Below are 17,125 nucleotides of genomic sequence, written 5' to 3'. Positions count from 1 at the left end.
CAACAGTGTATTTTCAGATGCAAATAAATGTCTCAAAATTTTACTTTGTTGCTGAAACCTTAAAATTTTCCAGAATAATCACATCCTATGTTCCAACAAAACCTCAAAACACCTATCTAAAATCATTAGAAGTCTCAAAATCAGGAAAATGGGCAAGTTAGTCAGTGTTAGTGGATGAAATTGATCAGATGGTCATTTAGGGTAAGTAAAGTTTTTTTATGATCCTTAGTCTTAATTCATCACAAAATACAAAGTATGTTACTGTTAATTTATTCATATGGTGTGAATTAAGTTTAGTCCGTATAATAACAAAGATGTTGTAAGTCACAATGTATTAGTTGATTCTAGTAAATTGTCAAAACTTCGCAGGTGTTTAAGTACTATAATAGATAATTACGAGTTAATTATTTGGTATTCAGAAGGTTCTTGAGTGCAATGAATGACTCATAACTGTCCAAATCCAGAGTAAAGCCTTTATACTCAATGAAAACAGAAAAAAAGTTTCTCCTTTTGTTTGCAGAAAGGTAAAGCACAGTTTAAACATTATAGTCACATTGATAATTGTATTTCACCACCAAGATTTTGCTTTAAAGTTTGCGTTATTTCATACAGTTACAAAAAGAGTATGCGGTGGCTCTCTCTATATGTTGCACAAAAATGTCAGTGCTAGAGTTACTTCCCTTGTCAATGTAATCTATACTTTCTGGATGTTGATGTAATAATGGTAGTCCTAACTTATTTGTTCATCTCTCCCTATCAGTATTCTTGGGTAAAAACAGCAAGAAAATAAAATATATATGTGTATATGTATATACCTCATAGCTTTCTGTTTTGGATCCAGGCATGGAAATGAAGACAAACTTGTGACGATAATGGGTGTGATGCAGGCACTTGTTTCGTTTGTTCAAGACTCCAAAGACAGTATCCGCTCCATTGTGGCAGGGGATCACAAATTTGTGTTTTTAACAAGAGACCATCTTGTTTTAGTGGCAGTGTCAGGAGGCACAGACTCTTCCGCCCAGTTAGTGCACCAGTTAACATATGTATATAATCAAATTTCTCAGTGTGCTCACTCACAGTCAACTTTCACGGAATTTTCAAAGAGCGAAGAAATTATGACTTACGACGTCCTTCTGACTGGTGCAGAAAAATTTTGTTGACAATTTGCTGAATATGATGGATGTTGATCAAGTTTCATGCTGGGAGCAGTACGATGCCTGCCTTTGGATAGCGGTGTCAGAGACACTGTCGCTCAAACAATAGTGCAATATGCAAAAACAAAGGTAAATTGAAAATTCAGGTAATAGTGATGTATACCTGATATGTGAATTGTTTAAATGTGTGAATGTTCTTTTTTGGAAAAATGTCCTTTAAAGGATTATTTTTTTATATATTTGATTGGTGTTTTATGCCATATTCAAGGATATTTCAGTTACGTAATGGCGGCCGTGATTCTTCACAGCGGGGGTAGGAACGATATCTCAATCATTATCATATAAGCAACATGTTTGTTACTGTATACACTTGTGTTAAGGCCACTCTTTCAGTGTATTACTAGTTTTGATTACCATGAAGCATTTTTCATTTGAAGGTTAAAAGAATAAACCATGAGATGTGTTTCACGGATTATTTTATCTCTTACTTGAACGATATTAATAAGATCAAATGTTATTGTTCATTAGTGTTATGTGATTCCTTTTCTAGCTTTGAAATACCGTCCCCCCTTGCTTCTGTATGTGATTATGGTAACTGTGCCTGTGTGAAGACCATGCTCATATGATGACTGTGCCCATATGGTGACTGTGCCCATGTGTTGACTGTCCATATGATGACTGTGCCAATGTGAGGACTGTCCATCTGATGGGTCTGCCCATATGGTGACTGTGCCCATGTGGGCTCTGCTCATGTGGGGACTGTCCATGTGATGGCTGCGCTCATGTGGGGACTGTGCCATGTGGTTGACTTTCTCCATATGGTGACTGTCCATGTGATAACTTTGTCCATATGAGGACTTTGCCGATATGTTGACTTTGTCCATATGGTGACTGTGTCGATGTGGGGACTGTGTCGATGTGTTGACTTTGTCGACATGTTGACTGTGCCCATGTGGGGGACTGTCCATGGGATGGCTGTGCTCATGTGTTGACTGTTGCCCATGTGTTGACTGTGCCCATGTGGGGCGACTGTCCATGTGATAGCTGTGCTCATGTGGGGACTGTGCCCATGTGTTGACTTTCTCCATATGGTGACTGTCCATGTAAGAACTGTGTCCATATGAGGACTTTGCCTATGTGTTGACTTTGTCCATATGGTGACTGTGTCCATGCGGGGACTGTGTTGATGTGTTGACTTTGTCGATGTGTTGACTGTGCCCATGTGGGGACTGTCCATGTGATGGCTGTGCTCATGTGGGGACTGTGCCCATGTGTTGACTGTGCCCATGTGTTGACTGTCCATGTGATAGCTGTGCTCATGTGGGGACTGTGCCCATGTGTTGACTTTCTCCATATGGTGACTGTCCATGTAAGAACTGTGTCCATATGAGGACTTTGCCTATGTGTTGACTTTGTCCATATGGTGACTGTGTCCATGCGGGGACTGTGCCCATGTGTTGACTGTGCCCATGTGGGGACTGTCCATGTGATGGCTGTGCTCATGTGGGGACTGTGCCCATGTGTTGACTGTGCCCATGTGGGGACTGTCCATGTGATGGCTGTGCTCATGTGTTGAACATTCTCCATATGGTGACTGTCCCATGTAAGAACTGTGTCCATATGAGGACTTTGCCCATATGTTGACTTTGGTCCATATGGTGACTGCGTTCATGTGATGACTGTGCCCATGTGGGTTGGATGTATATTTCTTTTCAAAATTAATTGCATGTGTACTTGTAGGTGCATTTCTGTTTGAGGTTCTTCATACAGTCATAATACTGTTGTTCGTAATACTTTTGAGTTCGAACTCTTTTATCGCTGAAGGTAAAAAAGGTAAAAAAGTCCTATAGTATCATGTAGAATGCAAAAAATTTGATCGCCAGCTATTGCAGGATCATATTTACTGTAACATGGGTGTCTGAAAAAGATAATTAAAGTAGACACATTGAGAAAATTGAGGAGTGAAACGTTTATGAACTTGACGGAAAGAGGTGTCATTTGGTACTTTGGAACACTGTAAGTAAATTAATGTCTACAAATTTTGCCTAACAGCAATAGAGTTCAAACTCAAAACCCCACTAGAGGAATACAGAGAGTATTTTATCTATATATTTGTTGATTTATTTTTTTTTTATTGTTTTGGTTTTGTGTAGGATTTAGTATTTGCCATTATGATTGCCAATAACCAGCTAGTTACATTGGTTCGGATGAAGAAATATTATCTCCATGCCATGGACCTTCACCTGATCATTAATCTCGTCAATGCATCAGAGTCTTTCAAGGCTGCAGAGTCCTGGACGCCAATCTGCTTACCAAAGTTTGAACCCAGGTATTGTAGACCTGTGTGTTGTTCACTTGTTTGTTTCCAATCCAGAAGTAGGGGCTACCCAAAACAATTGACTTCAATATGACATAAAAGTGTGTGCTGTATTAAAACTTTTTGAGGATTCGATCCCTTTGTTTTTCACAAAATTTGATAAATAGTCCTAATATGATGTAAATGGTATTTTAGCCTGGACTAAAGTTAATACTAGGCTTATACTGCAATTCTTTAACCTTTTCTCAGGTATTTATTTCAAGAATATTGTGAAGACTGTGTACATTGATGGAAGTAAATTCTTTTGGACTAAAATCTACCAATCCAACCAATACATCTTTGTCTCCAAAGTAAGCTTAAAAATGTGCATAAATAGCACTGAAAATAGCTGTTTAACATGTGAAAAGGTTGAGAAATTAGGGTAATACTAATGCACTTTTTTTAACAACTGTGCCCGGAAGTGCACTTAGCGAAGGCCTACTTGAAACACAGTAGGCTTCATGAAAATGACCTCGATCATGCAAGTGAAATAATCTGAACATCAATTAGATAAATACATAAACAAACAATAGATCTGTTAAGCTGTGTGCATTGTACTTTCAGTGGGTTTCTCCATGCTCATATTTCCTACCTGGATGACAGCTGTCAGGTGTGCCTATTGCTACTTACGGTTGACAGAGATTCCTTCTTTACTCTCTCTGAGAGTAAGCAAAAAATATTTGAGGTAAGCAGCTATTTTTAGGCATATTCTTAAACATGTACATGTACTCTGTTTTCAAGTGCTTAAAACATAGTGAATTAAGGTTGACTCACTTTCTGTGCTTGTTCTTTCTTGTGTTAATGATAGTTGTCTGAAGTTACATGTGCCATAATGTAAGGGCCGGCAAGTAAAATCATTAACAAATTGAAAGGAACTGGGGATTAGTATTTAAAAGCGTAGCAGTGAGGCTCTCACCAATGCGACTGCTGTGATTTCAAGTCCAGCTATTGCTGGCTCCCTCTCCAGCCATATGTTGGAAGGTCTGCCAGTAACCTGCGGTTTGTTATGGGTTTCCGTTGGGCTCTGCTCAGTTTCCTCTCTCCATAATGCTGGCTGATGTCGTTTATGTGAAATATTCTTGAGTACAGCGTAAAACACTGTATAAACAGATAAATAAACAAATTAGGTGAATGTCCAGGTACCTGCATAACCAAGATGGCTACTCTAGAAAAGCCATTAAACATTGATGGATATCCATTTTTTATGATGTCCAAAAAGAAAAATGGAAGCATGTGCTGATATGTGATTAGAAATTTGATGCATATCGCTGGGCCAGGCAGATATTGCCTCTTTATTTGCTTTATAAAGCTACGCTAATAATATGAAACAAAGCAGTATTGAATTTCCCAAAATTCTGTAAAGTGCAATATTGTTTTCCTGCTTGCAATCTATGTTTTATATGTAGCAATCTTTTATGTAGCTTACCAAAGTAATATATCTTCTCTTCGACCTCTATTTATGCAATAAAAGAAAATAAATGTGCAGATTTTGTTTACCCTTTTGAAGAATTGCATCAAATTTGTAGTAAAATTTTGTGTGAACTTTTTTTTTCAGAAACTCAACAAAAATAACTGTTTGAATGCTATCAGCCAGTCTTTAACGAGAACAAGCTACAGCACTCAAGAATGCGGAATCAATGACCTACGACATTTCCTGTACAAGTCTCGAAGCACCTCCCAGTACACGAGTCCAGAGCTAGATGCACCATACCTTGCTCCAACTCAGCAAGAAAGACTCTTTGGCCTCTATCAATACCTGCATCACCGTATCCATTCCACGTCTAGGCCGCTGAAGTTGTTATACCATGTAGGACCTTACGAGACACTGCTTGGCTGGGTAAGCTTCTGATAAATAAATAAATGAGTAAATCTTTATATTAGTCTCATCTTAAACAAATGGAATTTCAAGAACAAAAATTCATCTCTTAATACACAACTGACCAACTAGGCAAATGCCTTTAAAACTGGTCATTGAGGTATTTTTTTCACTTTGCATTTCAGGTTACAACAGGGTTTGAGCTTTATTTGGTGTTTGGACCTCTTGTTACAAAACCAGCAGCTATTCATGCGATAAACAAACTCCTACGCTGGATAAAACGAGAAGAGGACCGCTTGTTTATCTTGAACTCTGTGTCTTTTTAAGAAACTTTTATGTGACATTGGTAAGCTTTAGGACGGTGTAGTTCCATCTTTTACTGACTGACAATGTGTAAGTGCACATTGATCAAGAAGCCAATGTATGCACCGTCTGGTTGTATTTTTTAAATGTTGCCATTTTGTGAACTGTGATCATGATTGACCCATATACAGGAAATTCATTTGTGACAGGTTAGCAGTTTAATCATGAACCCTGTGAATGAAGTAGCAGTTTCTTATATTGTTGTGTTGTGTCACCTGAACTTGATTATATTCATATTGTCCTTACATTTACTCTTTTCATCAAACTCTGAAACTTTGTGGCATGAAGTGTTACATGTAGTTGAAAATCTCCCCCCCCCCCTCCCTGTTACCACCAATAATGTGAATATATTCTGAAACATGTCTGAAGGGTAACCATGAGACGTACTTAATAAATTGAACTGAAAAAATATGGCATAGAGAATTCATTAAGTTCATGGGCTTTTTTTATGAAATGTGTAAATGACAAGTTGAAGGAAGAGACTGGAAATTCATGCTGAAAGGAATATTTCATCACTTTACACTCTCTCTGTGAAATGTGCATGTGCATGAAAGAAAATTATCTCAAAGCATGTTTGCCAAAACAAATGAATAGGACAAAATAAATGGTATGTCTACGGGGGAAAAAGGTGCAGAATTTTATTCAAACACTATTTTCCAAAAACTGTCTTTGTAACTGTTCAAACTGCGCTAAAATGGCCAAAATTGATAGCCATCATGCTTTCTGTATTCCTGAGTAACATTACTGTTATTGACCTTGCATTTTCAAAATGGCATTGCAGTTAAAGAATGTAAGCCATCTTCCAAGAAAGGTGCACGAAAAGCCAACCTCATCCATACTGTCTTTCGTCAGTTTCTACATGAAACATGGAATATGGGTAGTCTCGCGCGAATAAAAGCAGTTTGAATATGGGTTTACCTGTGTTATAACAGACAAGAAAGGAATGCCAGTTGTCCTCACTTGTGGTGTAGCATACAAAAGAGCTGTAACAAGGCAGTCATCTTCCATAATACATGTTGTGTCTGCCCAGTTTAATTGAGTGAAGGGAACGTTTTCATGGGAGTGACAAAGTTGACGATTCATTTTTTCTTTTTTTGGTTTTAATTAAAATTACTAAATTGAATATAGAAGGAATACCGTAAATGGAGCAGCAGTGGAGGTGTATGAACGTATGAACATTGTGATGTACTTGTATTTTTGTTTGGTGTTTACACCTCATTGATTTAGGTGTATGTGATAGTATAAACTTTGAGTGTGTACAGACTTATCTGTTTTATGGACATCATTCATTTGGGAGATGTGATTTATTATTTTCTTTGCACAAAATGTGAACTTTTTACTTTGAATGATACTTATTTATTACATAACTGTACAGTATTTTTATACTTTCTCGGTGAGTGTATACATATATATATATATTTAAATATATATATATATAAGGAGTAAGAGTGTTTTTACTTGTAAGTAATAGATTGAAATGTGTTTGATTATTACACCAAGCATTAGGTCATTGTCCACGCATACACCTGTTTTATCGTGTTAATATGCAGGGAGATGGTGCTGTGCATGGGCAATCTGGAATTTGACCATGTTTAGTGTCTGGTATATACATGGACGTTTCCAGGAGTTTTTAAATGGTGGTCAAGAATCCCAGGCCATAAGGCAGGGGCCCAGTGGCTACCAAGCTGACCTAGATGCACTTGGGTCTCAGACAGCTTTAGACACAGTTTGGCCTTTTCCCCTATAACAAGTTAGACACGATGTAACCTATAGGTACATGCAGAAATAAGAGTTTTATAAAACCTTTATATTAATTTTTGGTTGTCTTACTGCCCAATGATTGAAGTTAAATTACAACGATTGGTAGAAAAACTTCACTACCTACACAGATCTACACAAATCCTTGTGCACATTAAACTAATAAATGGCTGGCTGTCAGCTTTGTTCATGATCAAGCCAATGACATGATCATGTTTTCTATGCATACAGGCTACACCACTGTCTCTGATCCCCACATCTTTTTTCATATTTGAATTTTTTTGTTTTAAAGAGGGTTTGTCCACAACTGTTGACCTCCTCTAGCGATACTTTAGCTTATTGATTAATATTAGTTGATTCGTCTGCTTCATATATATTTATTAGTTTGAATGATGCTATTAGGTGTTTGATATACCCCTACTTACAAGTTTTCCTCTGTATTCCAATGGGTCTTATTCAGTGTAAAAGACACTACTGCCGTAGCTTTTAATCCAAGTTTTAGATCAATTACATACACAACACAAGGCCATGATAATACAAATTTGCAAGAGGAAGTCTTGTGAAAAAAACTAAGATTAATAACATTTTGGCAAGTGAAAATTAGCAGAATTTACTTGAAACATGGTAGTTGTCCTTTTAGGCTTCAAGTACAAAAGCTGTATACATACATGGTGTTCAGGCAAATGTTATAGATTTTTCACATTCAAGACTTTCCCTGCACATCAGCTATGTAGTTTTTCTAACAACATTTTTCCCGTCAGGTGTATATATTCATTAGTTGTGTGAATAAATTGTAATAAATTATTTAGTGTGATCAGTCGCTCTGTGATAACTTTCCTTGGAATTGTATGTGAGAAAAAGAAAGAATTCACGGCTCATTTAAATGTGCAAGTACAGCATTTTTCCCAGAAAAAAAGAGACATACGAGTTCATTGTGACATAAGATTTCTGCTTGTCTTCTGCAATCATGAGAAAATTGAGTAGTAATCACAAGTGTGGTTTTCGTTGCCACACTACTTGTGCACTGCTTCAAACGTTGAGGTGGCAGTGTAAAACATAACCATCTTTTCGGTATATGCAAACCGCCATCACACTGGAACAGTCGAAGATGTGCTATGAACGATTTTTTTTTCTGTGAAAGTAGCCACATTTTTGTCTCTTAACGTAGCTACGAACTGCGTGTTTCCGGAATTAATTCATTGCTTGTCTTAACAAATGACCTAGTTTTTAATCCTGGGGGCTGTTTCTCAAAGGGGTCGTACCGTTACGCCGGTTCGCAAATGCCAAGGCGAGGTATGGCGTCAGTATTCGACGTCATGGTGATTAGGCTGGCGTAACGTTACGACACCTTTAAGAAACAGCCCCCATACGCTTGACAGCACTGCACATTTTTTTCGTACTGCTAGCATTGTACCAAATGATATTTTATTGATGTGTATATAGGATCGATGCCCTGTATAAAGAGAATAATCATGCGAGACTGGTTGCCATGTAACCATGTAATCGGTGGTTACCCTGTACAGAATGATTTTTTGATCAAATAAAGCCAATCGGCATGATGTATACAGCATGTCTTCTGTAGCTGTAGATGTGTACATGTGTAACGTAGAGTTCACCAATTAAACATGTACGTAACATGTACCTGTGTAGCAACTCACTCATGATAGTCTTTTCATTAGTGCTAAAGCCATCTGTCATTTCATTATTTGATTTCTGTTTCATGTCAAGCTCTTGAGATCGGCGAGTTGGGTTCCGGGAAGAATGAAATATGTCGGATATGTTTAACGATACACTTATATACGATGTACTTACATACGATGGCAGTGAGTTTTATGTGTGAAAGTCGAAGAATATTTTCAGGTGTCACACGCTGACCTTGGGCAAAATGGTGCTGAACTTTCTCAGATAGTTTGCAAGCTGTATTGCTGGCAGAAAGTAGTTTACCTGGCGCTAACCGCTTCACAGTTAAAATTTCACCGTGGGAAAAATGCATCTGTTGCAGTTTTCAACGCCGATGTCGAGATTGCAATTTTTACAAAACCTGAAGTGACATCCTCGAAACCGGGAGCAGGTAAAGGCCACCACCTTGGAATGGACAAATGCGGCCGCCGTCAAGTGGGCGGGAACTTTCAACTAGACAGAATCGATTCCTTTCACATCACCTAGGCTTAGGCGGATGCCGAAGTTTGGCTAGCTGTCGATGCACCAGACATGGTCGTGTGATTACCTTTATCATTCACGAATAAATACCTGGCATAAAGTCAAAATTTAAGGAAACCAGTTATAGTAACTACGGCTTTCACTTTTTCATTTATTCATTTGATTGAAGTTTTGCGCCCTATACTCCAGAATATTTTACTTATACAACGGCGGTCAAAATTATAGTGGGAGGAAGACGGGCAGTGTCATGTGGAAATCGACCACCATCCGAAGCTTGCTGGCAGACCTTTACACGTACGACCGCAGAGGAAGTCAGTATGAGCTGAATTTGAACTCATAACGATCGCGTTTGTGAGAGTCTCTTAAGTCTAAATTTCAGTGTATAAATTTGGTACCTTCCTTTCCGTTGTTATAGTTGAAAACTGTTGCATAATAACTTCCCCAGAATGTACGTCAAACAATATTTTGACCTTGTTACGCAAGAAATTTTTTTAAAAAAATTTTAAAGTAATTTTGACTTTAAAATTGAATTTGTCTAAGATCGCATCGTGACCCCGGCGCCTGGATCATTGTACTGCTCTGTCGCACGCTAACCACCAGGTCAGGGAGGCCCCTTGACATATTAAGGATGGCACACTCGAAAACGCCGACTTCGAAGTTAGTGATCTATATTTCTGAAAGCTAAGCTTGGAAGAAAGAAACATATCTCAGATTCACTATTACAGCCGAAAACGTTTAACAGATGGATATTTCAACAGTTACGTGTGACGATTTGCCAACTATCACACTGCCGTCATTGCTCTCGTTTTAGTCTATGGTGTAATCGTTTACATTATATCCATGCATAAATCCTGTTGGTGAACTAAGCTTCCCAGAGTCCAGCGGTTCCTTTGAATTTAATGTGGTCGTATATTAAATGTGAAGATAACTCCGCATTTTGAATATAATTATGGACCAGTGACGTTTAATAAACTCCTAAAAACATTATTATTTTTACCTATTCTACTAGACCCATGGTGCTAGGGGCGAGTATGCTGTTACATTACAAGCTTATACATACATGAACAGTTGGAATAAAAGCCTAACTGACGTAAACTGACAAGAGGCGTACTTGATCGGTTATCTGTGACCATTTGCCAAATATCACACTGTCGCTGCTGTGATTTTACTCTCTATGCTGTAAGTTTGTTATATTGCATGCCTTATTGAAATATATTCCTATACCTATGCTTATTATTAACATCTTCATTCGGTCAAGTTCGTAATGTTCGACAACATCAGAGGATCAATCTGACATCAGAGGATCAGTCAAGATGATTACTGAGGACAAGCTTTAGTTCTATTTCTACACGGATTCCAAACGCTTGCACAAACAGAAGAATACCTATATTAAGAAGAGAAAAAAAGTATATTGTATATATAGACCACTATTGGTAAGCTACATATATGTGAGTAAATGGAAATTTGACGTATCATGAAAGAAACGTCTTGAATATTCATAGTTGATATTTTAAAAAACAAAAGCATATACATGGAGAACTCCAGCTTCATACATGCAGGTTTTCCCAAAACAATTAGAATTGACGGTCCCTGTATGGCTGCATATAGCGCTCCCTCAGATGAAAATGGAAGCTCCACGTAGGCATGATATTTTCGTTGTCTCGGTATGTTTCCATGATGGTCGCAAGTGCGATGGCTTTCTACAACAAGAACAATCTTGTATCCGAGTTTTACGTTTGGCACCCTTCTTCACATCAACAATGATTTACCGCACGCCGGGCTGGCCTTGGTTCGTTAATGTCCAAGTAAGGTTATACCCTGTCGTGCCATGCATGGAGTGAAAAAACTGTAACTTCCTAAACAAGTCTGATATTGTTACATGCATGCAACAATCGGGACGAGGTCGGTTTATCTCTAGCAACAAAACAAGGCACAGTTATAGTCTGAAGTGTTCCAGCGTATACATGGGCCTACTCCACAACTGTGTCCGTGGTGGTCCTCTGCCTGCATGATCTCTCATGGTTCCAAAAGTCTCGTAGGTTCCGGGACTGCTCCGGGAAGGTCGGCACTGGAATGTTCGGGGATTTTCGATGAAGTCTTCGTTATTGATTGACTCGAGCGCTCCTTTACCATTATTCGTCTCGGTTTTGATACCTTTGGCCGAACTGTTAAATAACAAGGAAAAATTTTCATTGAAACAGACCACAACAAAGCATTCCATACCAATTTAGCCCGGTAATGTACAAATATCAGAGCAGACCTATCATGTCACCTTTACACCCTTATATCTGCAGCAGAATAAGGTTAATTGGCATGAAGAAATGACGCTTACCATTTTGACATTCAAAATAAGAATTGTAAAGAAGAAAAACGGGAAGGAAGACAAAATAAAGCAGGGAAAAAAAAACACTTACATCTGTATAGGTGTGCATAAATTGTGAACAGATATTATGTTATGATCAATCATATGACACATAGACATAAACAACAAGGGGTTAATTTGAAAGTATTTAAAATCTAAACTAAATGTCTTGATTTTCGATCCAACCTCGCACAGTCACTTTGTGTAATTTGTCAAATTCATTATGTACACCGAACACCTGTCCTCTGTCCTACCTCGGGAAGTTTCCCGCCTGCAGGCGTCACGGTGGTTCCAAATGATCACTATTGTGGCGCATACAACGACGAAAATCGGAAATACGTAGTAGTACCGCATCAAAATCTCCTTGATCTCACTATGTAAACGTGGAAAATGAAAAACACAATCCAGTATAGATTTTGAATATTGTCTACTTCATCATGTATAGGCCTATCGATGAACAACTGCATTCTAAGAGTGTTAACACTATATATGATGGTATTGCCTTTATATGTGTAATAACAAATCCTTGTACATCAGTCGCAAGCATGTAAACATAAGTATAGAAGCTATACCAGGGATTCTGGGAGAAAAATCCATATTCTAGAATCAAATCTTCTCAGTTTTTTGCCTTTCAATTGGCCTTAGCACTATACATAGTGTTAAAATCATTCTGTAAAGCCTGATAAAAAATTTATATTGAGACTCGCTTTATAAATTGTAGGAACTTTTATTACGGATTTTGAATGGTAAAACGTGCACAGATGAAGAGGAAATTTTATGAAAGGTAGGTTCTGTTATTGTGTAAAATTTTCGAAATTTTCTTTGTAAGAAATGTTAATGTAACACAAACATCATCATGTATTTGACCTGATAATTTCAGTTCAAGTCCAGAAAGGTTAGCAGGTCACATTTGAACACGTTTGACTTACTATTGAGCGCAGCATACGGAGTCACAACACTCGCCAGCACAGCAAAAGGAACTATCACAACATGATGTAGGACACGTTGCTGTCGATGAATTCGTTCTGGGACATTGAAGAGCAACTGTATAGGTAAAACAGTGTACAATTAAGTTTATACATACATAACCTAAGCTATGTGTATGTTGAAATCGCTATCATTATATGTCAACATTGTTATTACATTGTCACTTCTTTCTCCTGCGATGGCATATATATTGTTTATAGGAAAAGAAACAGATTTCACAGGAGCCTTGAACAGAGCGATGTATGCCCTGATCATCAGTGCATTACTGTAAATATTTTGAGAGATTCATTACATTAAAGACTATTAACCTGTGCAGGAAATAAAATGTATACGTGAAAATTCATGATTCAAAAACGGTTATTGTTCATACAAATTACAATGTCAACCAAACCAAGGGGCCTACCTATTTCCTGAATGAGATACGCAAATGCCAACGACCACTTGACTGTATCCATCGTATAGATCTGGTCTCTTGTAGAAACAATTGTATATGTACTATTCAGTCGTGTTGGACAGGCTACATGATCTATCGTACTCGTGATGCAAAATCAGTATTACTCGCAGAATGGCGTCCAGTGTACGTAAACTAACGTCAACTGTCAGCGTCGTGGAAGCAGCAGTATATCCTGCATGGCTATTCGACCTATATGACGTTGCTTTGCTCTTTTATAGACGTTTTCATCATGATGACGTCACATTGCACGATGGTGCAATGGAAACAGATACATTGTAATGGTGTAGACGTTACGCTACGATGCATTCTTGACATAACAATGGCTCGAGGCCCTGCTTCACACAAGCGCCACCTCACGGTATCACAAAATATGCCACCACCCCATAAATGGCGGCTGTTCCATTTGACGTCTTCGTGGCGTGCGGTTTGGTGTCATAATGCAAAAAATCCATCGTGACGTCGTAACGGCAAGACGCACAGATAAACAATGTAGATAAAGTGCGTCATTGCATAATGTCTTTCTGCTTTAGGGAAAGAATATGCTTTGAACATTAATGTACACGAATGCCCTAGGAGTGTCTTCAACATTGTAGGTTATTCCACATTAATTTTCAGCCTTATTTCGACCAAGGCTCTCGCTATAACTCATCCGATTAATGCAATTTAATTGTTCGTGTATTTGCCTGCATATGAGTGCCGATCATTGTAAATAAGTGCCGATCTTTGTAAATAGGCATTCTTGGCTTAGCCCTATACACAGTGAGCCCTCAGCAGAGCAGTGCCAAGATTACGAGTTCTTGGCCATAGTCATCATTTCGTGGCCTACTATTGTCGTGCAATGGTCACTCGGGTCTAAACCGCACTCATCATTGTTCTTTTATAATATTCTTTTTATAATATCGTGTTATCATCAGTTTGCCCACAGATAGTCATCGGCAAATCTTGCATGAACTATAGACTACGCGTCTTTAGCCTGAATTACCGCTGGAAAGGGTGAGTGACTAATGGAGCGCTTAGGGTTTGACCTCGTACTTAGCAATTTTTCAGTCATATGACGACGAAGAAGGTCCTTAAAGGGCGTGTAATGTGCCTCCTTGTTGCAGGACGGATTTCCACTGTTACTTAATCTAGTGCAGCTTCAACGACTTACCGAAGGCAAGGAAGTTACAACTTCCTCTTTTTCTGTCAGGCCTTAGGTGTGACCCAACCCAGGATTGACCCTGAATCTACCGCCTCGGAAGAGGACGCCATAAAAACTGTACTATCCAACTGTGCTATCGGGGCCGGTCCGCTGGTATGCATGCATGTAGGCCTATGTACGTATGCATGTACTGATGTACATATGTATGCATGTATGCACTTATATACATATGTGTGTAAGTATTCACGACTGCATAAACCTGCATTTACGCATGCCTGTTTGTGTGCGTGTCAGTGCGTGTGTGCTTGGGTGTTTAATGATGATGGAAAATCAACAGGAATGTTATAGGTGGATGACTTAAATAAGTAGAACCATGGTAGTTCATAAGTCGTCGATAGTCTAAATATTTATGATCCTCCAATTAAACACGACGAATATATAGCCCCTAACCCCAAGTTAATCGGAGTTAGACAGAATGAAGCAAGGTGCCACAGATCTCTGGACACTCTGTCCATATTTGCATACAAAAGATCTGTACTCATTCTAACACTTAAGAAAAGCGTTTGAATTTAGTGTGGCCTTATGGCAGAGCCCGGGGAAACCCACGACAATTCGCAGGTAGCTGGAAGACCTTCCCACGTACGGCTGGAGAGGAAGCCAGCATGAGCTGGACTTGAACTCCCAGCGACCGCAAGGGTGTGGGGATCCTGGGTCCACCCAGTACTGAAAAGTGCATTGATATGTTTTACCTTAGGTTCGGGGCAGCTTCCGAATCGTACAGTTCGTGTTTTTATTTATTTTATTTTTTTTATTTATTTATTTATTTGTTTTTAGATCTTTCATGCAATACTCTGCAGCCACGTCTTTACAGTGTATAATGTCCATTAATGGACGCATGTGAACAATACAAGGTATCCTATAGGCTTACTCCAGCTTCCGTTCAACACAGTGCAATCATCACCGGTATGAAAATGACAAAGTAGTGCTCACTTAACCATTCTTTGCTGGTTGATGCGTCACAAACAAAGAAAGCAAACGAATAATATCAATGTCTTGCACGACAAGATATTTCCATTGAAGATGTTTGTGTATTCAGATTTCTTTGAAAAATGCAATTTAATTGTAGCTAAAGATGTTCATCCCAAGAAACTGTCCATAATATTACTGACATTGTAATTTTAGCTGAAACTTAAGTAAGGATGCACCGCGATATTCATGACCTATATAGAGTATCCTAGTATACAATATTTATATCAAAGTTATAAACATGGTATGTCTCAATTGCGATTCCACGGCATAATCAATATTATAATTATATTTACTCATTTTAAAACTGCAAGATTTGTCACAACATCTGTAACTTTCATATCAAAGGATAACGGACACTCTCTGCTCTAATGCTCAACCAGATGCGGCGGTCTGAAAGAAAGAATGAGTCATTACGTTTTTCATGAATTCTGTACAGTCGCGTTCATACGGTGCCATAGTCGAATCGACAAATCGAATGAAAACAGGACATGCAATATTCCATACGATTGTAGCATTGGAAAAATCGTATCTTCTGAACGCGATTTATTAAACACGCTTGTCATACTTTCATGACAGTTGTCGAATTCGACCAGCCGGTATGTGACAAATCACATCTTTTGTGTGAACGCGGGTTTAGCAGTGCCTTATAGTAGGCCTGAAGGTATCGAAGTTTTAATTTATCGTCGTTTGATAATTCTACGGCTATAGATGATTTCTTTGTTATGTTACCTTTATATCATTGCTACTGTTAGCCATTAGTTTTCTGTATAATTAAACCTCCAGGTAGCGGTTTTGTGTTGTGTGGTCATAAATCCTATTAATCAAGTCTTTGTATATCTATGCATCTTCAGCAAATTACATCCCGAAAATGGTGTACAATTTAATTATAGTCTATGAAGCACTTCATTCGCAACACTAACATCTGCCCTGAGACATGAGACCTGTTAGGCCCACATAGTTGTTCTCAATACAGGAGCTGAACAATGAGCACATAGGCCTAGACCTGTTTGAAAACGAAACTACAAAGGGCCATGGCTCATGCGTATACGCCTATCTATATAGGAAGTGTATAGGAAGCGGGGTGGAGTTGGAGGCACTCTTCCAACCAGTGAGGCTTGCGTCCAGACCCATGGAAGCTGTGGGATCTGTTATGCAATCGTGTATATGTATACACGAGGTGAACACAAGTTTAAAGATAGTAAGTCTGAGTAATTTCAGACCAGTGACGTCTAATAATTTGCAATTGACATCACTGCGTTTTTGTTTTTTTTTTTTACGTAATTCTGCTTCAGCCAGGCTGCTAATTTGCTAATGTATGAGCATTTACATGAAGTCAGAATAAACCCTGACTGAACTAATTTGACAAGAGGCCGTATTTCACCTACTACGTGTGACCATTTGCCCTCTATCACACTGTCGTCGCCGATGTGACTTTCAATAATGCGCTCCGTCTTTCAACAACCTGTTAGAAACCTCCACCCAGATGTAAAGACAACATTCACTGGAAAATATTATTTCGGTGACTGGCAGCACAAAAAGACTTTA

General features: G+C 38.5%; 1 protein-coding gene and 1 long non-coding RNA gene across 2 annotated transcripts in view; one reads left to right on the top strand and one right to left on the bottom strand.

The window, feature by feature from the left end:
- The window catches only part of LOC135470404 (vacuolar fusion protein MON1 homolog A-like), a 9,520-nt gene extending 2,431 nt beyond the window's left edge, over nt 1-7,089 (top strand). The window contains 10 exon segments of the mRNA XM_064749326.1: nt 842-1,058; nt 1,060-1,092; nt 1,094-1,129; nt 1,131-1,151; nt 1,153-1,186; nt 1,189-1,283; nt 3,308-3,483; nt 4,075-4,195; nt 5,066-5,347; nt 5,512-7,089. Coding sequence (XP_064605396.1) covers nt 842-1,058; nt 1,060-1,092; nt 1,094-1,129; nt 1,131-1,151; nt 1,153-1,186; nt 1,189-1,283; nt 3,308-3,483; nt 4,075-4,195; nt 5,066-5,347; nt 5,512-5,652 — 1,156 coding nt within the window. The 3' untranslated portion in view covers nt 5,653-7,089.
- Nucleotides 7,090-11,657: 4,568 nt separating this feature from the next.
- On the bottom strand, nt 11,658-13,487 carry LOC135470084 (uncharacterized). The gene is made up of 4 exons (XR_010444374.1): nt 13,360-13,487; nt 12,899-13,013; nt 12,224-12,342; nt 11,658-11,772 (listed from the first exon to the last, which is right to left on the bottom strand). It is a non-coding gene; the product is annotated as an uncharacterized LOC135470084 (long non-coding RNA).
- Nucleotides 13,488-17,125: the final 3,638 nt, after the last annotated feature.

The sequence above is a fragment of the Liolophura sinensis genome, chromosome 7 (assembly GCF_032854445.1).
Source record: "Liolophura sinensis isolate JHLJ2023 chromosome 7, CUHK_Ljap_v2, whole genome shotgun sequence".
In the NCBI taxonomy this organism is placed as follows: Eukaryota; Metazoa; Mollusca; class Polyplacophora; order Chitonida; family Chitonidae; genus Liolophura; species Liolophura sinensis.
Note: the sequence above shows the minus strand (reverse complement) of the source record. Positions and strands in the feature narration are given on the sequence as shown.